Genomic DNA, 26,669 nt, shown 5'->3' with positions numbered 1-26,669 from the left:
TAGGTAGCTACTCTTCAGTGAAACCTAGAAGTAATGTGCTATGGACTCCGACAACACAAGGATCGATAAAATTGAGTTTTGATGGTAGTAGTAGGGAGATCCAGAACTCTCAAAGATTGGAGGTCTATTCAGGAATGAGCTTGGTCATGTTGTGGCATTGTATTCAGGTTTGGTTGGTGTTGGGGATTCTTTGAAGGCAGAACTATCGGCAGTAGAGAAAGGGGTAGTCAAAGCAAAGGAATTAGGTCTTTCCAAGCTGATCGTAGGAGAATCTCAGTTTCTGATCAATTGGCTGCAAAATAAAGGAAATGGCTTTTGGAAATTTCACAATGAAATGAAGAAAATTAAATGGCTTTATAGGGATATGGATGTAACATTCCAATGGGTCAAAAAGGCAGCTAACGGTATGGCTAATATATTGGCTAAACAATGGGTTGGGGGAAATCAACTATTTGGGGCTAAATTGTAATTTTTGGATAAGCCATTTTATCTCCAGCTGTAGCTGTATTGAAATTTACATTTGTCACTTAATTATTGAAATTGTGTGTGTGTGTGTTGATTGCAATCTTGGGTTAGAAAGAAAAGAGAAAAAGAGATTGTGTGTGTGTGTATTGATTGCAATCTTGGGTTAGAAAGAAAAGAGAAAGAGAAGGAGAAGAAGAGACAAGAGAAACAATTGTCTAAACTAGAGAGAATGGTCTCTCACCCCAGCCGACCTCAACTATATATAGATTGGCCAAAGAATACAAAGACTATTATGCCCCTACTTAAGTATGGGACATGTAACTTAAAGAAAAACAAAATGAACAAAACACAATTTAATAAGAGAAGAATGGCTAAAACAACCCTACTTAGCCAACTCTAACACTCCCCCTCAAGCTGGAGAGTATATGCCATATAGACCCAACTTGTTACATATATAATCCACTCTTCCCAAACTCAAATCTTTTGCAAACAAGTCTGCCCACTGATTTCCTTAGCTCACATGCTTTGTGCTTATCACTCCAGCAAGGACTTTCTTATAAAATGGAAATCAACCTTTATGTGCTTTGTCCTCTCATGAAAGCCTGGGTTGGATGAGATGTTGACTACAGCTTGGTTGTGACAATACAATTTCACAAGGCTGTTCACCGAGAACCCAACTTCCTGCAGGAGGTTTTTCAACCATACTAACTCACATGTAGTGTGTGCCATGGCCCTATATTTATCTTCAGCACTACTTTCTACAACAATCTTTTTCTTACATTTCCATGTCACTAAATTTCCTCCAAAGAAGGTAAAATACCATGTAGTGGACCTAGACACTGAACCAGCCCAAATCTGCATCAGTGTAACCAACTATTTCAAGACTCCCTTAGAACTTGTACAACAACCCATGGGCTGGTGCTCCCTTCAAATACCGCACAATTCTAAGAAATGTATTCCAGTGAAAAATTCGTAGATTTTGCATAAACAGGCTTACCACACTAACTATAAAAGAGATAATTGGTCAGATAATAGTTAAGCAGTTTAGATTTCCCACTAACTGTCTATACCTTCCAAGAACATCAAACATTTCACCTGCATCAATGCTCAACCTAATCTTTGGCTCCATGAGTGTTTCAGCTGGTTTAGCACCTAATATCCCTATCTCTTCTAGTAGGTTAAGAACATATATCCTTTGGCACAAATTGAGGTCTTGTTTCAACCTAGCAAATTCTATACCCAAGAAATACTTCAACTTTCCAAGATCTTTTGTCTAAAAGTGATCTTGTAGAAAGGCCTTTAACTTGTCAATCCCCAATCTATCACTGCTAGTTATAACAATATCATCTACATACACCAACAAAATCTTTCTAGCCTCGGAATCATAGCTAAAGTATTGAGTGGTCAACCTGACATTGCTTCATGCCAAACTAAGCACAAGCAAACTGTTTCAGCCCATAAATTGCCTTCTTGAGCTTACACACCTTATCACCATGCAAGAAGGCAGTTTTAATGTCAAGCTAAAATAGTGGCCATTCATACATAGCAGCTAGCGAGATCAAAACACGAACTCAATTGCTCCACCCTACCATCTAGTAAGTACTTGACAATATACACCCATTTACAACTTACAACATGCTTACCTGGAGGAAGAGTGGTGAGCTCTCGTCTGTGATTCTGTTCAAGGGTAGAGAATTCCTCTTCCATAGCCTGATGCCACCCTAGTGAGGTAAGATCTTCTTGGACATTCTTAGGTATAGGTATAGATGACAAAAGAGAAACAAAATGACAATGGGGAGCAGAAATGTGAGAAACAGAAACATAATTAGATGTTGGGGAAAAGTACAGATATGCTTACATTTTCCCAATGCAATGGGAATAGGGTTGTCAATGAATTGGGTCTACTTGACTGAACTGATTATATATCAGTTCTGGTTCCCAGTTTTGTTCCGTTGAGTTGGTTCTGGTTCCAAGTCTTGTGTCTCGATTATTATTGTGTCAAAATTGGTTTAGGCTGTCCCAAACCGATTAAGAACAATGTAATATTATATATCATATATGCTTGGTTTCAGAACTGGAAACTGATTCTAGGGGGCTCATTAGAGGCTGGAGGGTTGGGAGGATGGAAACCCCCCTCACTCACTTACAGTTTGCTGATGACACGATTCTGTTTTGTGAAGGTGGTAATGTGAGGTTTATCAGGAACTTAAAGTTGGTGATACAACTGTTTGAGCAAATGTCCAATTTGAAGGTTAACCTTGGGAAAAGCTGTGTAGTGGGGGTGAATTTGGAGGAGGGAGAGATCAGGGAGAGTGCTGAAGTGCTGGGGTGTGAAGTTTCGGGGTGGCCTCTGAACTACTTAGGATTACCATTAGGTGATAATCCCAAGAGAGAGAGTTTCTGGAACCCGGTGATGGAAAGGTTTGAAAAAAGATTGGTATCCTGGAAAAAGAACTACCTCTCTCTTGGTGGGAGAATTACATTAATTAAGGCCACGCTTGCTAACTTACCCATCTTTTTCATGTTGGTGTTTAAAATCCCAGTGAATATTGCTAACAGATTAGAGAAGTTAATGAGAGATTTCCTGTGGGAGCCGGGAGAAGAGAAGAGGGATCATAGAGTTAGCTGGGAGATAGTGTGTAGGAGTAAGTCGTGTGGTGGTTTGGGGCTTGGGAGTATTAGGAGAAAGAATATGACTCTGCTGGGGAAGTGGTTGTGGAGGTTTCCTATGGAGAAGGAGAAGCTATGGGCGAGAATAGTGGCAAGTATTCATGGGCTGGAGCACAATGGATGGGACGCTGGAATCAGAGCTAGGATCACAAGCAATTCTCCTTGGAAAGCCATTCATGACCTGCTACCAGTTTTCATTCCTAATATCAGGTATGACTTGAATTCCGGTAACTCCATAAAATTTTGGGAACAAACCTGGATGGGGAGCGTCCCTCTAAAGGATCAGTTTCCGTCTTTGTATGCTCTTTCTGATTTGAAAAATGAGCCAATTTCATCTTTCACCACCCCGTCCTCTTCCACTTCTGGGATTGGGTGGAACTTGGGTCTAAGAAGGGATTTGAGGGACTCAGACTTCGACTGTATTTCGAGCCTTCTTGCACTTCTTGATAACGTTGTCTTAGACCCCACTAGGGCGGATTCTAGAATTTGGACACCTACCCCCAATGGCATTTTCTATTGTGCTTCGTTCTTCAAAGTCTTAAGTCAGTCCACCAATCCTACCTTGTCCCCTTTCCCTATTGGTGAGGTTTGGTGCAGAGCTATACCTCCTAGGGTTGGTAGTTTTTGTTGGGAAGCCTATCTGGAAAGAATCAACATTGGTGATCTACTCCAAAAGAAGAGACCCAATACTTGCTTGTCACCTCAGTGGTGTGTTCTGTGTAAAGCAGATGGGGAGACTGGTTTTCACCTAATGGTGTCTTGCCACTTCGCGAGGTCATTGTGGAATTGGGCTTTCTCCTTATTTAGGTGCAGCTGGAATCCCCCATCAGACATGCAGGGCCTTTTCTCACTCTCCGTTTTCAGGTGGCGGTTAAAAAGGGGAAGGACAATGTGGAGAGGACTAAGGGCTGTAGTATGTTGGACACTATGGGAAGAAAGAAACTCCAGGATATTCTCAGAAACTCAGAGAGGAACAGCAGATCTGAGGGCTATCATACATTTTAGGGCGATACAGTGGCTGAAATCTTTGAAAATATTCACAGATTACACTGTGGATGACATGTTGAGGAAGTGGGGTGAAATTGCAAATTGCACGCAGACCAAGTCAGTAACGAGTGTGGCTTGGACCCCCCCACCTAGTGGATTCTTGAAATTAAACTTTGATGGATGCAGTAGGGGAAACCCGGGACAATCGGGAATCGGGGGTCATCTTTGCTATGTTCTCAAGCCCAATTGGAGTGGGTGACTCCCTTAGAGCTGAGATATGTGTAGTTATGAAAGGAGCCCGAAAAACCAAGGAATTGAACATCAAGAAACTTATAATTGAAGGGGATTCAGAGGTGGTGATAGGATGGCTGGCTAAAGATCAAAATGATTTATGGAAGTATAATAATGAGAAGAGGAAATTCAAATGGCTGGTGCGGGAGATGGAAGTTAAGACATGTTGGATTAGAAGATCAGCTAATTCCCTAGCTGACGGTTTAGCAAAACAAGGGGCAGAAAGGGATTCTTTGTTTTGGGCTAAGCTGTAATGTTAGTGTATTTGTATCTTTGTTTTTTCTTTTTTCATTTCTTGAAGTTCTTTGTGACTCTTGGAAGATAAGTGTGTTTGTCTTCCACTTGTAAATTTTCTACTAATGAATTAATGAAAGTGTTATTGATCAAAAAAAAAAAAGAAGGGTTTCATTATGTCATTCTCTAATCTATTTTCTGTTCTTTATTATCTAATTGTTTTTCTCATCATCACTTCTCTCTAAATACTCTATTTTCATTTTATTATCAATTTAAGTTGTTTGTTCATTGTCGCTTGTTATAAATCCAAGGCATTTCCCAACACACCTACAAGATTTAGATCGGTTACAAGTTATAACTCTTCCAATCTATTTCCCTACACAACACACCTTTTAATAGGACATTTCCAATTTTAAACATTTAACATCTTATCTATGGGATTTAGATCAGTTTCAAGAACCACTAGTCTGGTCTAAACTCTGGAGTTTTCTGTCTATTGAATATTCATAAAAGAGAAATAGTTGTTATCAGATCTTGTCGAGTTAGAACTGACTGTCCCAATTATTGATCGGTTCGGTATTGGTTCTAAAAGCATAGACCCAATAGGGTCTAGTTCATCCCAATCCTGCACATTTTTATTGTCAGTTTGAGATGGGTCTACCATGTTCCATTAACAGCCCTAAATGGGAAGCTCGATGTCCAAAGGAGGCAACACTGGGGTAAGAACAACTATGGGATCCGTTAATGAAGTAGAAACTAGAAGAGGAGCCGGTGTTTGTTGATGAGTATACTCTTGCCAGATTGGTGGCCTTTCAGTATGAGTTTGCACTGGAGGAGGTGAGGACTCAGTCACAATAGGAACAATTAGAATGGGATCATCAATTAGAATTGGAAGAGGAACCACTGGAGGAGAGGGAGAAACACTAGGACTAGAGAAAAATGACACAAACTCAAAAAATGTGACATCAAGACAAAAAAAATGATTTATGAGTAGTATGATTATAGCACTTATACCCTTTATGGGTCCTAGAATAGCCAAGGAAGATACACTTTGTTGAGCGTGCATCCAACTTGTCTAAACCAAGACCTAGATTATGAACAAAACACACATAACCAAAGATTCTGGGAGTCAAAGGAAATGGAGATAAGGTGGGAATAGAAAAAGGAAAACAATCATCAAGGGTGAATGAGGGCATCCAATCAATGAGAAACAAGCTATAAGTGTTGCATCACTCTAAAACCATTTAGGAACATTCATATGATGAAGAAGAGACCGAGCTATCTCAAGTAAATGACAGTTCTTCTATTCAGCCACCCCATTTTGTTGTGAAGTGGACGCACAACAAATATGATTAATGATACCATGATGCTCCAAATGTTGTTGAAACAAAGTAAGAAAGTATTTTCTCCCATTATCTGAGCAAAGAAGTTTTATTGGAACACCAAATTGAGTGTGAATTTCAGCATGAAATTTTTGAAAAATAGAGGATAATTCACTTCTTTCTTTCTTAAGATAAATCCTTTTCATCCTTGATCAGTCATCAACAAAAATGACAAAATACTTTTAACTATTATAGCACTCAATTCTAATCAGACCCCAAATTTCCAAATGGATTAAAGCAAAAGGACTAAAGGAAACCCAATGATGTTTCCTATACTAGCACAACTCATATACGAAGAAGAAAGATAACTCAACAACAAACCAAGTAACTTGAGGGCCTTAAGAGATATATGGCCAAGCCTTCAATGCCACTGGAGAAGAGTAAGAGAGGTCTGAATTTCTATTATAGGGCCACCATCATCAAGATAATACAATCCACTAGTTTCAAGCCCTCCACCAATTTTCTTCCCCATCTTGAGATCATCAAAAGCACAAGATGAAGGGTAAAAAGTGATAGAACAATTAAGTGATTTGGTTAATTTACTAACATACATAAGATTAAATGGAAATTAAAGCACATGTAAAATAGATGATAAAGCAAGAGATGCAAGGTCAACATTACCAACATGACAAATGGGAGAGGTAGAACCATTAGCAAACGTAACAGTTTGTGATGTGGAAAATTGAGAAAGGGAAGAGAACACACCCGATGTCCCAGTCATATGATCAAAGGCGTCAAATAATCCAATGGGAAGGTTTGGATGCCAGACAATCCATACCTAAATGAGCAAGGGTAGAAATATTCTGCTATGAGGTAACCTAAAGGAACCTCTCATATTCATCATGTGGAACACTCATCATCTCCTTCCCAAAAACAGTTATATATGTGGAAGGTGTCTGATCAGCCTGTTGATTGTCACCCACTTCATCACCAATTCATCACTAGTCATAGCATGGCTAACCGATGTAGTGTAGAGAACTGGGAAATTAGCTACAGGGCTATTTTTGTACTTTTTCTTTTCCCTTGTTGTATAACTCTTATTTATTCTCTTTCTTTTGTACATTAAGGGCAGATTTGTCCTTTTACCTTTTAATATAAATATATAACTTTTAAGGTGTTGACTGACACAAGGTGTCACACCCACCATTCGGCTGTATTCTCTCTCTCTTTGATTTTTGGTCTGACTCTGACATGGTATTAGAGCAGGTCAGGATCTGATCTGCAAGTAACTTCTTCTTCACCCCTTTCTTATCTGTTATCTAGAGCACTCCCTAACCGTATTTGGGAGGCTTCGAGTGCCCTTGAATCCCATTTCTGAGGCTGCATTCAATCAGAACTCAACAGACTCTATTCCTGGACTGCTGCACCATCAGATTTCTCTTTTGTGTTGGATCTCCCTCTAGAAGAATTGGATCAGGCTGAAACTTTAGATCTAGTGTCGCCCAGAGCAGATCTGTTGATTCCAAATGGTTTGGTTTGAATTGGATTTGATTTAGAAGGGTTTTGAGCCACTTCAGAGTTCGGCAGACCCTTACAGTTTCCTTTTCTGGACATCGACTGAGAGGTTCTTCTTTGTTCTACTGTTTTGAACACTTCTTCCTGTGGTTTTTCTTGCTCTTGTGATTCAATGGCATCAAAAAGGATGGAAATTCTCCCCATTAAGTTTAACGGTACGAACTATGCACTTTGGAAATTCAATTTCCAACTTCATGTGGAGGCAAAAGGTCTCTGAGGTATCTGGATGGATCAGTAGTTAAACCTAATGATTTGGACATCAATCAGTAGAGAATTGATAATGCAAAAATTGCATCATGGATCTTAGGATCCGTTGAAACTGACATTGCAATTCCTATGAGAGGATACAGGACTACCTATGAGATGTATGAGTATCTCGAGAGAGTATATCAGCAATCAAACACCTCAAGACAGTACCAGATAGAGGTTGACATCTTCTCCTATTATCAAGGAGAAAGAAAGGTCCAAGAGTACTATGTTGGGTTCATTAACCGTTGGACCAAATATGAGCTTGTTCACATGGGAAATGATCCTTTAGAATGTTGCGTGAAGTATATGAAGGAACATTTTGATAGAAGAAAGACTATGCACTTCCTAATGCATCTCAGACCTGAATTTGAAGTTGTTAGATCTAATATCCTGAGTCGATGAGCACTTCTTGACTTGGATACTATTCTTGGGGAAATTCTGAGGGCTTAAACCAGATTTGCCACACAGATTACTCTGTATGGAAGAAAGGAGTCCAACATTGATACTGTCTTCCTGGCAACCAAACCAAAAGGGAAGGACTTCTCTAAAATATAGTGCTATGAATGTAGGGAGTTCGGGAATGTTGTTTCTCACTGCAAGAAAAAGAATACATGAACCTATTGTAAGCAAGTCGGCCATATTATCACTGAATGCCCCACTCGGCCTCAGAAAAGCAGTGGATTAATTCAGAAGAAAGGAAGCTACAAGGCTTATCAGACGGGTATAGATGGATCAGAAGCAGCATCCTCCATTACTTCTGTGGCTGGCCAAAATGACACTTCAGGTAGCATGTCTAAAGAACGAATTCGACAGCTCATGTCCTCTGTCATCTCTTCAACCTTCTCTGCTATGGGCCTATCTGGTAAGTCCACTACTTATTGTCCCTCACCGAACCATCTATGGTACATTGACTCAGGAGCCTCTAACCATATGACAGGGGCCACTCTTGGTCAGTGTCCCAAACCCCATCTTCCCAATAAACACATTGTTACTGCTAATGGTGAGAAATTAGATATACTTGGATGTGATGATTTGTATTTATCTACTTCTAAGTCATCTCCATTTCATTTGTCCAAAACCTTATTTGTACCGAAGTTTACCACCAATTTAATTTCTGTTGGCCAACTTGTAGAAGAAGGTAACAATGTCTCATTTACTTCTGATGGTTGTTTGATACAGGACCAGAAAACTGGAGAGGTGAAGGGGAAGGGGCGTAGACTAAGAAGACTTTTGCTCTAGAATTTGAGAAGAATAAAATTGTGCCTGCTTCTACTTCATGTTTGATTTCTACTACTTCTAGTTTTGAATCTGTTAATTGTAATAATGATTGGCATTTGTGGCATAAACGCCTGGGCCATCCTTTCTCTAAGAAACTTGATTAGTTGTTTTCTTCTAGTAGTTTACCTGTTTCTAATGTTTCTCTTAAGAATGTGAATAAAGATTGCATCACTTGTGGCTTATGTAAGAGTCATATTTTGCCTTTTCCTTCTCTTTCTGAACATGCAACCGTCCCTTTTTATTCAATACATAGTGATGTTTGGTCATCTCCAGTTATCTCACGGATGGGTTTTAAGTATTTTGTAACCTTTATTGATGACTGCACTCGTTTCACTTAGGCTTTTTTTCTTCGAAAGAAATCTGAAGTGTACACCGTATTTAAGCACTTTCACACCTATGTTACTACCCAATTTGATGCCCGAATTTGTGTGCTACGATCAGATTCAGGGGGAGAGTAATTGATGGGGATTTCCAAAACTATTTAAAACAACATGGAATTCAACCCCAAAAGTCCTGTCCAAGCACCCCACAACAAAATGGGGTTGCAGGAAAGAAAAATGGGCATATCTTGAGTGTAGTCAGAACACTCCTACAGGATTCCCACGTACCCTCTTGGTTTTGGGTGGAGGCGGCCAGCACTTCTATGTATCTCATAAATCGTCTTCCGTCATCTGTTTTGAATAACTCCTCTCCATTTCAATCCCTCTTTCGTAAATCCCCAGACCTATCCATGCTCAGAGTGTTTGGATGTGCTTGTTTTGTCCACCTTCCACCTCATGAACGCATAAAGTTAACTACACAAGCAGCATTGTGTGCCTTTATGGGGTACAATTCTGAATAAAAAGGGTATCTTTGCTATGACCCTTTGGTTCGTCGCCTTCAAATCTCTTGTAATGTAGTTTTTCTTGAAAGTGTGTCCTTTTTTGAACATATTGTGAAATTCCCAGCTCCTTCTATTTCCTTGCTGCACAGTTTTGATTCTACAAGTACCTCGGATATTCCATTGTCACCTCCGCAACAACTGCAAACATACTTCAGGAAGCAACGACCTTCTTCAGTCTCCATCCCTCCCCCCCTTTGCTCCGCCTCTAGTTGCTGATCCGGTCACTCCAGCTGCCTCAGTAAGTGTTCAAGACCTTCCTTCTGAACCCCTTGCTCCTACTTTACGTTGTTCCTCTAGAATTTCTCGTCCACCTAACCGTTATGGTTATTCACCAAACCATAGATCCTTTTCTGCCATTTTATCTACCACAGACATTCCCAGATCTTACTAGCAGGTTGTAGTAGAACCACACTAGAAAGATGCCATGGATTCTAGGATTCGAGCTCTTCTTGAGAATGACACCTAGGACCTGGTCAAAGCTCCACTTGAGACATCTCTCATAGGAAGTCGATGAGTCTATTCTGTAAAACTAAAATCTGATGGAAGCCTAGACAGATACAAAGCTAGGCTTGTTGCACAGGGCTACAAATAGGAATATGGGATATACTATGAGGAGACCTTTGCTCCTGTAGCTAAGATGACCATTGTATGACTTCTGATGGTTATATTTGTAGTCAAACAGTTGACAATTGATCAGATGGATGTCAAGAAAGCTTTTCTCCATGGGGAGTTGAAAGAGACAGTCTACATGGAGCCTCCTCCAGGATATTGTACAAACCTGCACCATGTTTGTCATCTGAAAAAGTCACTTTATGGCCTAAAGCAAGTTCCTAGGGCCTAGTTTGAGAAGTTCAGATCTGTCATCATTGATGTTGGCTTTATCCAGAATTCTTCTGATTACTCCTTGTTCACCTTAAGGCGTGTTAGTGAAGGGGTATTTCGGTCTTTGTACCTGTTGAGAATGCTGATGTGTACTATTATGTTATTTCGAGTGCCTCTTACTTAAATAAGGGCACTTATGTCTTTTCCAATTATATTAATAATATAATAACAGGTCTGGCCGAAACTAGGGTTGACTTTTTCCCAAATTTGAACCAGACCTTTTCTCTTCTTCTTCCTCTTTCTTCCTTCTTCTTTCCTCTCTTCCTTCTTGTTGTTTATTTTTCAGCTAACAAACAAAACAGACTTCTAGGGCAGGCCGAACTTCAACATGGTATCAGAGCCACGTTAAACAAATCAGACTTGCTAGAATTCTGTTTTCTGCGCATTCGAACTAGGGTTTCTCTTGGATTTCTCAGCCGTTGGTTGGAGACTGGGAAAAGGGCTGAAAAGGAGTGATCGCCCTCTTCCCATGGAGGTTTCTATGCCTTCGGTGGTGTCGTTGGTGATTGGTTGCTGTGGTTTCTAAGCCCACCCCTAATTAATGTAGGGCTGGTGCGTGTGGTGCAGTGGTGTTTCATTCCTTCGTGTGGTTGGCCTTCAGGCGATGAGGTAAGGAGTTTTTTTTTATGCATAATTTCTGTTATGGAACACATGAGAGGTGTGGTACAGATCGTATGATGGGTTTTCAGATTGCGATATGCTAGGGTTTATGCTGGTTTGTGTGTGATTCGAAAGGAAGTAGTGTTTACTTAATGGTGAAACATCCAGTAGCTGTAGAGTAGGGTTTGTAATGTTACAAGTACACCTTTCAGCCTTTATTATTGCTGAAATCAGTGTGCAGATTTCGGTGAAGTGTCTGTGTGCAGTGTGTAGTGCTCAGGATTCAGTGATAAGAGAATTTGGCAATGGCAGATAACAGTGATAGTAAACCTAGTGTGATGATATCTACTGACTACCTGAATGTCCAAATGACCTCCATTAAACTGAATGGAGAGAATTATGTCCCTTGGGCCAAGTCTGTAGAGGTTTTTTTGAAGGCGAAGAAGAAGGTAAAGCACATAAGAGAGGAGAAACCCCCCACTAATTCTCAGGAGTACGAAGACTGGGAACAGGAAGATGCACAGATCATCACATGGTTGTGGAACAGTATGGAACCCAGAATCAGTGTGAACTTCATGTTTCTTGACACAGCCAAAGAGGTGTGGAATCATGCTAAGAAATTGTATTCTGGTCAGGATAACACAACTCGGGTATATCAACTGTATTAGGAATACTTCAATCTACAACAGGGAAATCAGAGCCTTGAGGAGTACTATGCCAGTATGAGAAATATCCGTAATGAGTTAAATGTCTATCATCCTCTCACTTCTGATGTCAAGGTTCAACAGCAACAGAGAGAGCAGCTTGATGTGACTCGATTTCTGGTGGAGCGGAAGTCTGAGTATGAACCAGTACGAGCCCAGATACTAGGAGGATCTGCCCTTCCATCTTTAGAGGAGGCGTTTGCTCATCTTCGGAGGACTTCCATTGGATCTATGGAAAACTCTAATATCTCAGATAAATCGGCGTTTGCAGTGTTGAGAGGTCGAGGTGGCAAAAGTGGGGCTCGAGGAGCCTAGCCTGGCCGTGGTGGTAGTAGTGGTCCAGTGTATGGCCAGAGTGGTAGTGGTGGATCTACACATATCCGTGGTGGTGGTCGTACTAGAGGCAGAGATTCAGGGGGAGCTCGTGGTAGAGGACGTGGCTCGGGTCCACAGAGGTGTACTCATTGTGGTTTGGATGGACATACTATTAACTACTACTATGACTTACATGGTCAACCCCCGACGTGGGCCAACCATGCCATGAATAGTGACACCAGTTCCAACTTTAGACAGGAGAACCGGTCAGCTGACCAGATGCCTTCTACCTCTTCAGATGGTCCAGGCAAGGAGATGGTGAGTGTTCCTCGTGATGAGTATGAAAGATTTGTTCAATCCACGTCACAGCAGAACACAGCTACCTTTGCACACTCAGGTATGGCTTGTTTGGCATCCACACCCAACCCCTGGAATATTGACTCTGGAGCCTTCGATCACATAACGGGAACTCCAGGTGTGTTTTCATCTCTCACTCATTGCTCAACATCACAATCTGTTACCCTTGCTAATGGTTCCACATCATCTATTCGTGGTGTTGGTAATGTTGACCTAGACCCTGTATCCCTATCCTCTGTTTTATATGTACCTAAGCTTCCATTTAATCTTATGTCTGTTAATAAGCTGACCAAGTCCCTTAATTGCTCCATTACATTTTACCCCTCTATGTGTGTTTTTCAGGATCTCAAGACGGGGATGAAGATTGGTGGAGGGTATGAAGCCGGTGGACTATATTATCTTGATGGTGGTGGAAGAACGTCAACGGCCCTTCAGTCATCTATTTCTCCTCTCCAGTGGCATTGTAGATTTGGTCATCCATCGCTGAAAGTGCTGAAGTCCTTGGTCCCTTCATTGAGTCAACTTTCTGTTCTAGATTGTGAGTCGTATCAATTTGGGAAACACCATCGTGTTCCCTTTCGTTCTAGAGTTGATAACCGTGTGTCGAGTCCTTTTTCTTTAATTCATTCAGATGTTTGGGGTCCTTATAAAGTGATGTCATATAATGGATATAGATATTTTGTTAATTTTGTTGATGACTTTTCAAGAATGACGTGGCTCTATTTAATGAAAGAAAGAAGTGAATTATTTGCCATCTTCCAGAAATTTTATGCTGAGATCTGCAATCAATTTGGCGTTCACATCAAAATTTTCAGTTCTAATAATGGCCGTGAATACTTGTCTTCATCTTTTCAAGAATACTTGGACCAACAGGGCATTATACACCAAACTTCATGTACCTACACCCCACAACAAAATGGGGTTGCTGAGAAAAAGAACCGACATCTTGTAGAAACGGCACGCTCACTCATGCACCACATGAATGTTCCCAAACCCTTTTGGAGTGATGCAATGCTCACCTCTTGTTTCTTAATTATTGGATGTCCACGTCTATTCTTGATGGTCGTTCTCCTTTTAGTGTCTTGTTCCCCAACATGTCTTCGTTTCCGCTTCCTCCTCGGGTATTTGGGTGTGTCTGCTTCGTCCATAATTTGGGTCCCGGGACTGACAAGTTAGATGCACAATCCCTTAAGTGTATCTTCCTTGGATATTTTCGGACTCAAAAGGGTACAAGTGTTACCATCCCAGTTCTCATCGTTCCTTGGTATGTGTTGATGTTACTTTTTTCGAGTCTACTCCGTTCTTCGTGGGGTCCGGTGATGCTGCTTCCTCCACATCACCTCCTCCTCTTCCCCTTCCTGTGGCTGATCCTCCTCCTCTTCCCCTTCCTGTGGCTGATCCTCCTCCTCTGGTTCCAGTCGTGCCTACGTCCTAGCCACCGGTGCCACCATCCGTTGACCGTCCACCTATCCGTCACGTGTATACACATCGCCCACGTGTACCGGCTGTGACTCCTCCGGCTTCATCACCGTCAACAGATCCAGCTCCAAATCCGACACTAGCCTCCGACTTTGATCTTCCTATCGCCTTACGGAAAGGTAAACGCACTTGCACCCTTCACCCTATTTCCAATTTTGTTTCCCTTACTCACCTCTCTGCCTCCCATCGCCAGTTCATCTCTTTGTTATCCACAGTGGTTGTTCCTAAGGATGTCCAGGAAGCCCTTACCTCTCCAAAGTGGTGTCGTGCGATGGAAGAAGAGCTCTCTACCCTCCATCATAATCACACTTGGGACCTCACCGCTCTTCCTCCTGGGAAGCAGGCTGTCGGTTGTAAGTGGGTGTATACCATTAAGTACTTGCCAGATGGTCGTGTTAAGCGCCTGAAGGCGTGGCTGGTTGCAAAAGGGTACTCCCAAACCTATGGCATTGACTACACAAAAACATTCTCCCCGGTTGCTAAGATAGGGTCCGTTCATGTTGTCATCTCCCTTGCAGCTATGTATGATTGGCCTCTATATCAGCTAGATATCAAAAATGCCTTTTTGCATGGTGATTTGCTTGAGGAGGTCTACATGGAGCAACCACCAGGGTTTGTTGCTCAGGGGGAGGATGGTAAGGTATGCAGACTTAAGAAGGCTATATATGGACTTAAACAGTCCCCTCGAGCATGGTTTGGTAGGTTCAGTGAGGTGGTCAAGAAGTTTAGTATGAAACAGTGCCAAGTTGATCACTCTGTCTTCAGTCATGACTCTCCGGCAGGCAAAATACTACTGGTGGTGTATGTAGATGATATCGTTGTGACTGAGAATGATAAAATGGGCATTGACAGATTGAAGGCATTCCTACAGGAACACTTTCAGACAAAGGACCTTGGCAAATTGAAATACTTTTTGGGCATAGAGGTAGCAAGATCTAAGCATGGCATTAATTTGTGTCAGAGGAAATATGTGCTTGATTTACTAGAAGAAACAGGTTTGTTGGGTACTAAACCGACTGAGACACCCATGGAAACAAATATGAGGTTGAGCAGTGATATAGGTGAAGTATTTGAAGACCCTGGCAGATACCGACGACTTGTAGGCAAACTAAACTACCTAACCATTACTCGGCCAGATATTTCATTTGTGGTTAGTGTGGTGAGTCAGTTCATACAGAAACCTTTGGTCCCACATTGGAATGCAGTGCTAAGGATTGTGAGGTACTTGAAATGAGCTCCTGGCCGTGGTTTGTTGTACAAAAGTGGCGGAAAACTAGAAGTAGAAGGATACACCGATGCTGATTGGGCAGGTTCTATGTCTGATAGACGGTCTACCACAGGCTATTGCACCTTTTTGGGGGGTAACCTGGTAACGTGGAAAAGTAAGAAGCAAACAGTTGTGGCAAGAAGCAGTGTAGAAGTAGAATATAGGGCCATGGTACATACTGCTTGTGAATTACTGTGGCTAAGGAACCTTCTACAGGAAATAGGATATGACATCAGTACTCCAATGAAGCTCTATTGTGACAATCAGGCAGCGGTTCATATCTCTTCCAATCCGGTGTTTCATGAAAGAACCAAGCACATCAAAGTTGACTGTCATTTTGTGAGAGAGAAGGTGCTGAATGGAGTGATAGAGACTGCATATGTTAATACGGGAAACCAGTGGGCAGACTTGTTTACAAAAGGTTTGAGTCGGGGGAGAGTGGACTACATATGTAACAAGCTGGGATTATATGATATATACTCACCAGCTTGAGGGGGAGTGTTAGTGAAGGGGTATTTCGGTCTTTGTACCTGTTAAGAATGCTGATGTGTATTATTATGTAAGTTCGAGTGCCTCTTACTTAAATAAGGGCACTTATGTCTTTTTCAATTATATTAATAATATAATAACAGGTCTGGCCGAAACTAGGGTTGACTTTTCCCTAATTCGAACCAGACCTTTTCTTTTCTTCTTCCTCTTTCTTCCTTCTTCTTTCCTCTCTTCCTTCTTGTTGTTTACTTTACTTTTCAGTTAACAAACAAAGCAGACTTCTAGGGCAGGCCGAACTTCAACAAGGCGGAACCAGGGAGTAACGATATTACTCCTTTATGTTGATGATATACTCATTACAGGGGATGACATAGAAGGAATTGATAGGCTACAACAGTTACTCAATGAGTCCTTTTAAGATGAAGGACTTGGGGCCTTTGACATACTTCTTAGGACTTCAAGTGAGCAGAAACTCTCGGGGCTACTTTGTTAATCAGCAAAAGTATGCGGCTGATCTTGTTAAACTAGCAAATCTTACTGATTCTAAGGTTGTGGACACCCCACTAGAACTGATCCTGAAACTTAGCAAAGATGATGGTTCTCCTCTTGAAGATCCTATCCTTTATCGTCAACTAGTGGGCAGTTTGATCTATCTCACCATGAATCATCCAGATATACCTTATGCAATTTAGATAGTAAGCCAGTTTGTGTCTTCCCCAAGACAACCTCATTTATCTGCAATTCACGGATCATTTGATATGTGTGAGTCACACTATCACATGGGATATTCTTCTCCTCCTCATCTCCTATTAATCTCATGGCCTATGGAGATGCTGATTGGGTTGGATGCCCCGACACCCGACGATCCACTACTGGCTGGTGTTTTCTTAGGCAATTCTCTTATCTTTTGGAAGTGCAAGAAGCAAGCTACCGTGTCCAAATCTTCCACTGAAGCTTAATACAGGGCTATGTCTTCCGTGTGTAGTGAGACCATATGGATTCGGGCTCTTCTATTTGACATACTTAATGAGTCAACATCATTTGTCCCTCTGTATGTAGACAATATCAGTGCAATTAAAATTGCTTCCAACCCCGTCTTCCACGAGCGCACCAAACACATAGAAGTTGATTGCCATTTCATCCGCGATCTTCTTCTTTGGGGTACCATATCTCTTCCTCATGTCTCCTCCGAGCTCCAACTAGCAGACTTGTTGACTAAAGCAATGACTCGAGCTCGGCATCTATTTCTCATGGACAAACTTATGCTTATTCCTAGGCATCAATTTGAGGAAGAGTGTAGAGAACTGGGAAATTAGCCGCAGGGCTATTTTTGTACTTTTTCTTTTCCCTTGTTGTATAACTATTCTTTATTCTCTTTCTTTTGTACATTAAGGGCAGATTGTCCTTTTACCTTTTAATATAAATATAACTTTTAGGGTGTTGACTGACACAAGGTGTCACCCACCATTCGCCTGTGTTCTCTCTCTCTTTCTCCTTCTCTAATTTTCGATCTAACTTTGACATGTAGAAGGTGGGCCATGTATATCATAACAAAAGTTAACAGTGTGTCCCTCCATTCCACAATAAGTACACTTCCTAGGACTGCTACCTCATCCCCTACCATGACCTCCCCCTGAATTCCAACCTCCACTACCTCCACCTCTATTCCCACAACCTCTAAACCTCTCACTCTTTCAACAACAAAGGTTGACCTATCAGAAGTAGTGGTGGTTTTTTGTGGGTCCAAGAGAAATCCTAAAAAGTTGAGCAAACACCTACTCAAGAGTGAGAAGAGCAAAACCGCCTAGTATTTATGCTCTAACTGACTTTATACTCTAGCTTCAAACTCACCAAGAATTTGGTCACATCAAGTTGTTCCCTCTATTGTTGAATTTTAACATTTGAGGTTAAGGGGTGATAGACATTGAGTTCATTCCTGAGATTTCTCATACTAACATAGTAATCTTCAAGACTCTGGTTTCCCTATTGCAAATTGAAATAATCTTGGTAGAGTTGGTATACCTTTGTAGTGTTGTCTTACCCAAAGTAGAGCTTCTTAGCATGATCCCATATCTCCTTGGTTATCTCTAAGAACATAAAGTTTACACTTATTTTGGGTTCCATGTTATTCCATAACCATGTCATAATTTGAGCATCTTCTTCCTCCCAATTTTCTAAACCCTAGAGATTCAAACGATGGTTTCTCATCCTTCACATGTTTCACCTTCTTCTTGGTTCTAAGGAAAACCTCCACCAATTTGACCCATGGCACATAACTCTCACCATTGAGTTTAATTGATGTCATCTGCACACTTAGATAATCAAGGGGGACCATCACACTAGATTTCTGATCACTACTAGTCTCTCATGGTGCTGCCATCATGTTGTCTACTCAAGAAACTATCAACACCATTACAAATTGCATCTATGAACACAGAACCAACTATAACAAAAAAAAAAAAAAAACCGTTGTTACCTGAACATTACGACAGTCTACTCACCACTTAGCAGCACCTTCCCATCCAAATAGCAAGGAAAACACAGCGACAGCACCTTAGACACATTCAGCAACCTTCATCATAGAAATTCAGTCCCAACCTTTACCAACATCAATACAGTCAATCAATCAAAGAAAACCCTCTTGAAACTGCTCAGTAGAGGGTTCAAACCACTACATGACCACTAGGGCTGTCACTCATAGTGACAGCAATCCACAGAATACCAGAGTAGGACTGCCACAGCCTTCTATAGCTTCTTATCTCAGATCACAACCCAGAAAAAGAAAGGAAAGAAAGAGGAGTGATTGCAATCTCCAAGAATTGGAATTTTAGCCTTGCCTTTCCTTTATTTATTACTTCGATACCATGTTTTAATGGTTCAGATGATTGCAGTCTTGGGTTAGAAAGAAAAGAGAAAAAGAGGAGAAAAAAGAAAGAGAAGGAGAAGAGGAGAAAAGAGAAACAATTGTCTAAACTAGAGAGAATGATCTCTCACCCCATCCAACCTTAACTATATAGATTGGCCAAAGAATACAAAGACTATTATGCCCCTACTTAAGTATGGGACATGTAACTTAAAATAAAACAAAATTTAATAAATAAGAGAATAAAGACTAAAATAACCCTACTTAGTTCGACTCTAACGATATATATATATATGTATAGCAGGTCGGGTCAGGCTATAAATGATCACCTCTAGTATGTCATCTTTATATCCTTGGATGCTTCACATTTAGCTGCTTTAAAGTAGGGGTGATCATCTACTGCCCAGCACAGGCCTGCATCATGGTCACAAATTTGTGGTCCAGACTTAGGCTCGACCCAGGACCAAAATATGGATATATATTATATATGTTATCTAACAAAATCTTATATAATATATAAAATATGTTTAAGGTGGGCCCAGCCAGGCCCATGGTAACCCCTATTCAAAGCTAAAATATCCACAAGAAATTTAAGGCCTTTATTTGAATTGAAGTAAATCTGGCACATAAAAATGGATGCCACCCTCTCCAAGTTAGTTTTCTGTTGTATCAGAATGCATTATAGTGTGATGTTTGCCTCCACTGCGAGGTTGATAAGAATTGTATGGTATCATTATACTCAATATGCAAATTTTGCATATCAAGAGTCCGTTTAAGTAGAAACTCTTTCTTTATTTGATAATTTAACAGTGGACATGTCTCATTATACTTATTAATATCTAAAACAATTGAAATCATGTAACTCTCATTTCTCAAAGTATTGGTTGCACTAAAAAGCAATACATATGAATTGATACACACCAATGCATTGCAATATTTTGAACCTTGGGTATCAATGTCTATGTCCAAAGTGAATGCACCTTTATCAATAAAATCTAGGCACAGAGTCACTGCCATATAAAGAAATATGATAAAGCAATACTTATCTCACTTCCTTTGCTCCCCTAAGAACCTATAAATACCATATTTTTCTCATATGTATTTTCTTATTGGCAACAAAAAAACACCCTGCCATGTTTTATGGAGACTAATATGGCAGTGACCTCAGTAAAGGAATGGATCTTAGAATTTGCATCCTTACAGTTTTTGCAAACTTGCTTCTCTTCTCCCCAATGGAAATGCTTGATGGAGAGAGAGAGAGAGAGAGAGAGAGAGAGAGAGATTGGGGGAGGGGGAATTTGCACAAACCTGCAGCCAGGGAGATGGGATACCATAGTACATGTAATCTTGCGGAATATCTTGGTTCCTAGAAAGCCTCTCCAAGATCCTTACACACTTCGGGAGACAACCCCAATATGCATCATAGTTCTTAGATACTAAAGCAACAAGGAGGCTCATAACAGCTGTCAAAACACCCAAATCACGTTCATCTAGTAGCTGTGTCATGCGATCTGACCTGAAAAATAATGTGGAAAAAACAAGGATTAACCCAAGAAAAATACCTAGAACTGGATCTAGAAGGGATGGATTAAAGTAGAAAGTACAATTTGTATTACCAGCCATCTACATTGACAACATCAGGATTTTTCCTGTATAGGCGTAGTAGACACAAAGCAGCTTTCTTTCTCACAAGTGGCCTACAGCTACTGGAAATCTGATGCAGAAAATGCAATTCTTATACTATGTCTGTTTAAAATTAAATGAGACAGAGAGTTACTATTCTTCTCTTACAAGTAATTTTTGAACATCAGGAGCTAATGATTCAGCAAACTCTCTTCCACCAATATTGCCAACCTGTAAACAGCAAGATCAGAGAGGCTTCGTAAGCATGCTCAAGAAGAACCAACAGAAGTTAGAAAGAATTACCAGGGTAGTCTGTAACATGTTAAAATTGAACATCGAAAAGTAACTAACATCAGCATTTTTCTCGATTGGTAACAATAAAAACATTTTATACTTTTTAAAGGATTAATACAGAGATTATGTATCTTTCATTCAGTTGTAAAACAGAACAGCAACAAATCTTGTTTAATCAAGAAAACTAAGAAAAAATTAAGAGAAGAGAGAAGATAATGATATAGGGTTTTAGGAAAAAGGAGTCATAGCAGTCTTCCAGCCCCAAAACCTTGTTTTATTCGAACTAATCATAATTAAATATAAAGTTAAAAAATTTCCCCTAATAGGGCAGCTGATACAATAAACAAATAAATGGGCCTTAGGCCCACTACGACTAAGGCCTATTGATTAAAAAAGAAATAACATAACACCACACCAAGTATTCCCTATGGCCCATCAGTTCAACACTCCCCCTTGAGTATGGATGTCAATCATGCTCAACTTGCTTATATAATGTGGCAACCATGACTTGGGAACACCCTTGGTGAGAAAATATGCTAGCTGCTCCTCAGATGCAATAAATGACAGAAAAACTTCCCTAGATACAACTCTCTCCCTTACAAAGTATCTATCTATCTCAATATATTCCTTCTTATCAAGTTGAATAGGACTGTGGACTATATTGGTGGCAGCTTGATTGTCACAATACAACATCATCAACTTGTCATGAACACAATGCCCAACTCACCTAATAGTGATCTCAACCATAATAACTCTAACACTCAATGAGCCATTGCTCTATACTCTAACCTCAACTAAGAATTGTGCCACAACCATCTATTTCTTACTTCTCCAAGAAACTAAATTGCTAGCAGCTAAAGTACAATATCCAGATGTAGATCTTTTATCACGAACACAACATGTCCAATCTGCATATGTACATGTTTCCATCCTCCTATGCCCATTGTAGAGAACACTAATGTGAACCTGCTGACATATGAACAGTGGGGACCACCATAGTGTTCTCTACACTAATGTATATAAATTTAAGAGGGGGCGGCTGTTTAAACACATCAACCCAACTCTCTTTTATCAAAATCTCTCTCTCTCTCTCTCTCTCTTTTCTCCCTCTTCTTTTCTTTTTTTTTTCTCTTCTCCTTTTAAGTGTATGTTCAATCAGCTCACATACTAGGTCCTTCTTAGCTTCCTTCTTCATGTCTCTTTCCTTATCACTACCAGATTTGGGCTTAACTGCTGCCAGAGCTGATTCAAAAGGCTGTTAACACTGATAGTACAACATCATCTAGCACAAGAAGCAATCCTCTAGATACTCTAGCTGTTGTCCGAGGTGCTCTAGTTCAGCTGGAAAATGAAGTTGGTAATTCAGCTCCACCTCCTCAGACATCATCAGCACCCCCTACCTCAGCTTTTGCTCATTCAGGTAATTGGGCCTCAGCTCACCATGCCTCAGTTACAGCTAATACAGAACATTCATGGATAATAGATTCAGGAGCATCTGACCATATGACTGGCTTGCCATCACTATTTACTACCTATCACTTATCTTTAGGCAGAGACAAAGTGTCCATTGTTGATGGCTCCCTCGTTCCTATTTCTGGCAAGGGAGACATCAAGTTGTCTAATGCTATTTCCTTATCTTCGGTTTTGCATGTTCCTAAGCTTAGTACTAACTTGCTTTCAGTTAGTTGCTTTCAGTACTAACTTCCTTATCTTCGATTTTGCATGCCTCAGTTACAGGTAATACAAAACATTCATGGATAATAGATTCGGGAGAATCAGACCATACGACTGGCTTGCCATCACTATTTACTACCTATCACTTATCTTTAGGCAGAGACAAAGTGTCCATTGCTGATGGCTCCCTCGTTCCAATTTCTGGCAAGGGAGACATCAAGTTGTCTAATGCTATTTCCTTATCTTCGGTTTTGCATGTTCCTAATCTTAGTACTAACTTGCTTTCAGTTAGTAGCATTACAAAAAACCAGAAATGCTCAGTAACCTTTTTTCCGGATCGATGTGTTTTTCAGGATCTAGAGATAAGGAAGGTCATTGGGACTGGCCGTGAGGCAAATGGAGTCTATCTGCTTGGAGGGAGTCCTCATTGGGAAGATAGTGAGACTAAGAGGTCTTGTGTTTCTCAGTCTATTGATCAGGCTATGCATTGGCATAATAGGATGGGTCATTTATCTTTTCGGGCTTTAAAGAGTTTGTTTCCTAGTTTATTTGAATCTATCCAGATGTCTAGTTTGAAATGTGAGAGTTGTGAACTTGTAAAACACTGCAGGACAACCTATTCATTAAGTAATAATAGAAGTAATATTCCCTTTGAAATTGTGCATACTGATGTTTGGGGACCTTACCATACCACTGCCATGGGGGGGTACAGATATTTCTTACTATTTGTTGATGATTATACTCGTTTTTCATGGATTTATCTCATGCGTTCTCGAGATGAGGTTCCAGCATTAACCCGAATCTTTCATCAGATGATTTTAACCCAATTTAGGGTCAAAATCAAAATTTTTAGATCTGATAATGCGAAAGAATATTTTGCAAACCCATTAGCCTCCTATTTGCTTGAACATGGGATTATCCATCGGAGTACCTGTCCTCATACACCACAGCAAAATGGGGTTGCTGAGAGAAAGAATAGACACATATTGGAGGTAGCCAGAAGCATCAAGTTTACCTCCAATGTGCCTATACGTTTCTGGGGGGATGTTGTTCTTACAGCAGTGTATCTCATCAATAGGATTCCTTCACGGGTTCTTGACATGAAATCTCCATTTACCCTCTTATATCCTGATAAAGAGTTATTTACCATTCCCCTTAAAACCTTTGGTTGTACATGCTTTGTTCAGATTCTTGGCCCTCATCGTTCCAAGTTTGACCCTAAGGCCTCAAAATGTATTTTCCTTGGTTATGCACAAACTCAAAAGGGATATTGCTGCTATGAACCTACTTATAGGAAAAGATTTGTCTCAATGGATGTCACTTTCTTTGAAGATGTACCCTATTATCCAAGGGTTTCTCCTTAGGGGGAGAGTAGTAAGGATGGGGTTAACTCGTCAGAAGTTCCTTTACCTATCCCATTAAGTGAAGAGGGGTGTAATTGGGAGGGCTGTCAGAGATGCAGGGATGTGAGAGTCCATCACAGACGATGGAGACAGGTTGATTTCGGACATCAACTGTGCAGGTCAGTCCCAGTCTCCTCTGCAGATCCAGATTCTAGTACCACAGTAGCCCCAGTTCCTTCTATAGAGCCAGATCCAGGTACCACAGATACTACAGATGAAAGACATACCACCATGGAGCCTTCACCTTCATTAGATGATCTTGATCTTCCCATAGCAGTTCGTAAGGGCAAGCGTCATTGCACCACATCTACAGCTCACAGAATTTCTCAGTTCATGTCCTACGATCATTTGTCTCCCTCCTATAATTCTTTTCTCGCATCCATTACCGATGTTCCCATTCCCAGAACAATACAGGAAGCATTGGAAGTACCAGAATGGAAAGATGCAATAAAAGCAAAAATGGATGCCCTCGTCAGAAACAATACTTGGGAGATAGTTGATCAGCCTAAAGGTAAGAAACCGGTTGGATGTAGATTGGTATTCACTGTGAAACATAATGTTGATGGTTCTATTGAAAGGTATAAGACCCGGTTAGTTGCAAAAGGATTTACTCAGGCATATGGTATTGACTACTTGGAAACTTTTGCACCAGTAGCAAAGATGACCACTATCAGAGTCTTATTATCTCTTGCAGCCAGTTACTCTTGGCCGTTGTATCAGATGGATGTTAAAAATGCCTTCCTCAACGGAGACTTGCAAGAAGAGGTTTACATGTAGTTGCCTCCTGGATTTTATGGTACAGAGACAGGAAAGAAGGTTTGTCGGTTGAATAAAGCCTTGTATGGACTAAAACAGTCCCCCAAAGCTTGGTTTGATAGATTTAGACAAGCCCTTGAAAGGTTCGGATATGTACAGGCCCAGTCAGACCACACCTTGTTTATTAAGAGAGTGGATTCTTCCTTAACCTTGCTTGCTGTATATGTGGATGATATTGTAGTAACAGGAAATGATAATACTGAGATTGAGTCCCTTAAGCAACTCCATCAAGAGTTTGAGGTAAAAGATCTGGGAGAACTACAATAATTCTTGGGCATTGAGGTAGCCAGATCCAAGCATGGGATTTTTGCTTCTCAAAGAAAGTATGTTCTTGACCTCTTGGAAGAAACAGGAAAGTTGGGTGTTAAGCCTGCTGGCACACCCATTGAACAAAATCACAAGATCAGTGCAAAGGGTGGAGAACCCCTTGAAGATAAAGCTATGTTCCAATGGTTAGTTGGAAAACTTCTCTATTCTAGTTGTGACCAAGTCTTTGCCTCTAGTGCAACTACCTGTGGAATGACCACCTATTCGGAAAGTGTATACGCATCGTCAGGTACCGGCTCCTCCTCCCGCTTCGTCACTGTCGACAGAACGGATAGTTGTTACCACCCCAGCCCCCACCCCACCCCCCCGTTTCTGACCTCAATCTCCCTATTTCTTTGCGGAAAGGTCAACGCAGCTGCACTCTTCACCCCATTTCCAATTATGTTTTTGTATCTCACCTTTCGGCTTCCCATTGCCAATTTGTTTCTATGTTATCTTCCCACCCCCCCGTTTTTGACCTCAATCTCCCTATTTCTTTGCGGAAAGGTCAACGCAGCTGCACTCTTCACCCCATTTCCAATTATGTTTCTGTACCTCACCTTTCGGCTTCCCATTGCCAATTTGTTTCTATGTTATCTTCTGTCTTTGTTCCCAAGGATGTCCAAGAAGCTCTCACTTCTCTAGGGTGGCACCAAGCAATGGAAGAAGAACTCTCGGCCCTGACTCATGCTCATAAGTGGGACCTCACCACTCTTCCGCCTAGTAAGCATGTTGTGGGTTGTAAGTGGGTGTACACTGTTAAATACTTGCCCGATGGGAGTGTTGAATGGTTGAAAGCTCGATTAGTTGACAAAGGTTATTCACAGCTATATGGTATCGGTTACACAGACACCTTCTCTCCAGTTGCCAAAATTGGGTTTGTTCGTGTTCTAATCTCCCTTGTTGCAATGTTTGATTGGTCATTGTTTCAACTTGACATCAAGAATGCCTTTTTACATGGTGATCTCCTTGAGGAAGTGTACATGGAGCAACCACCAGGGTTTGTTGCTCAGGGGGAGGGTGATAAGGTATGTAGACTTAAGAAGGCTATTTATGGACTTAAACAATCTCCTCGTGCATGGTTTGGGAGATTCAGTGAAGTGGTAAAGAAGTTTTGAATGAAACAGTGTCAAGTTGACCATTCCGTATTTAGCTATGAATCCAATGCTGGGAAGATCCTATTGGTGGTATATGTAGATGATATTGTTATCACAGGCAGTGACAGACTAGGGAATGATAGGTTGAAGACTTACTTGCATGATCACTTCCAGACAAAGGATCTTGGCAAATTAAGATACTTCCTAGGGATAGAGGTAGCGAGGTCCAAGAATGGTATTAATCTATGCCAGAGGAAATATGTCCTTGATCTGCTAGAAGAAACAGGGTTGTTAGGTGCTAGACCAGCTGAAACACCCGTGAAACCAAATGTTAAGTTGAGTAATGGTGCAAGTGAGGAGTTTGAGGATCCAGGAAGGTACAGAAGGTTGGTAGGTAAGCTAAATTACCAAACCACCAACTCGACCTAATATCTCACTTGCAATCAGTGTAGTGAGTCAGTTTATGCAAAATCCTCGAATTCCACATTGGGAGGCAGTTCTAAGGATTGTGCGGTATTTGAAGGGAGCTCCAGGTCGTGGTTTGTT

At 40.9% G+C, this 26,669-nt stretch overlaps 1 protein-coding gene across 2 annotated transcripts in view; it reads right to left on the bottom strand.

Annotated features, from left to right (window-relative positions):
• The window catches only part of LOC104612519 (AP-2 complex subunit alpha-1-like), a 163,641-nt gene that overhangs the window by 87,911 nt on the left and 49,061 nt on the right, over positions 1–26,669 (bottom strand). For both annotated transcript variants that reach the window (XM_010279956.3, XM_010279957.3), the window contains 3 exons: positions 20,702–20,764; positions 20,527–20,624; positions 20,219–20,426 (listed from right to left, as the gene is read on the bottom strand). In XM_010279956.3, the coding sequence (XP_010278258.1) occupies positions 20,219–20,426; positions 20,527–20,624; positions 20,702–20,764 (369 nt within the window). The remainder of the gene's footprint in view (positions 1–20,218; positions 20,427–20,526; positions 20,625–20,701; positions 20,765–26,669) is intronic.

This window comes from Nelumbo nucifera, chromosome 2 (assembly GCF_055504915.1).
Source record: "Nelumbo nucifera cultivar China Antique chromosome 2, China Antique-T2T, whole genome shotgun sequence".
Taxonomy (NCBI): domain Eukaryota; kingdom Viridiplantae; phylum Streptophyta; class Magnoliopsida; order Proteales; family Nelumbonaceae; genus Nelumbo; species Nelumbo nucifera.
The sequence above is the reverse complement of the archived record's forward strand: the minus strand, read 5'-3'. Positions and strand labels throughout refer to the sequence as shown.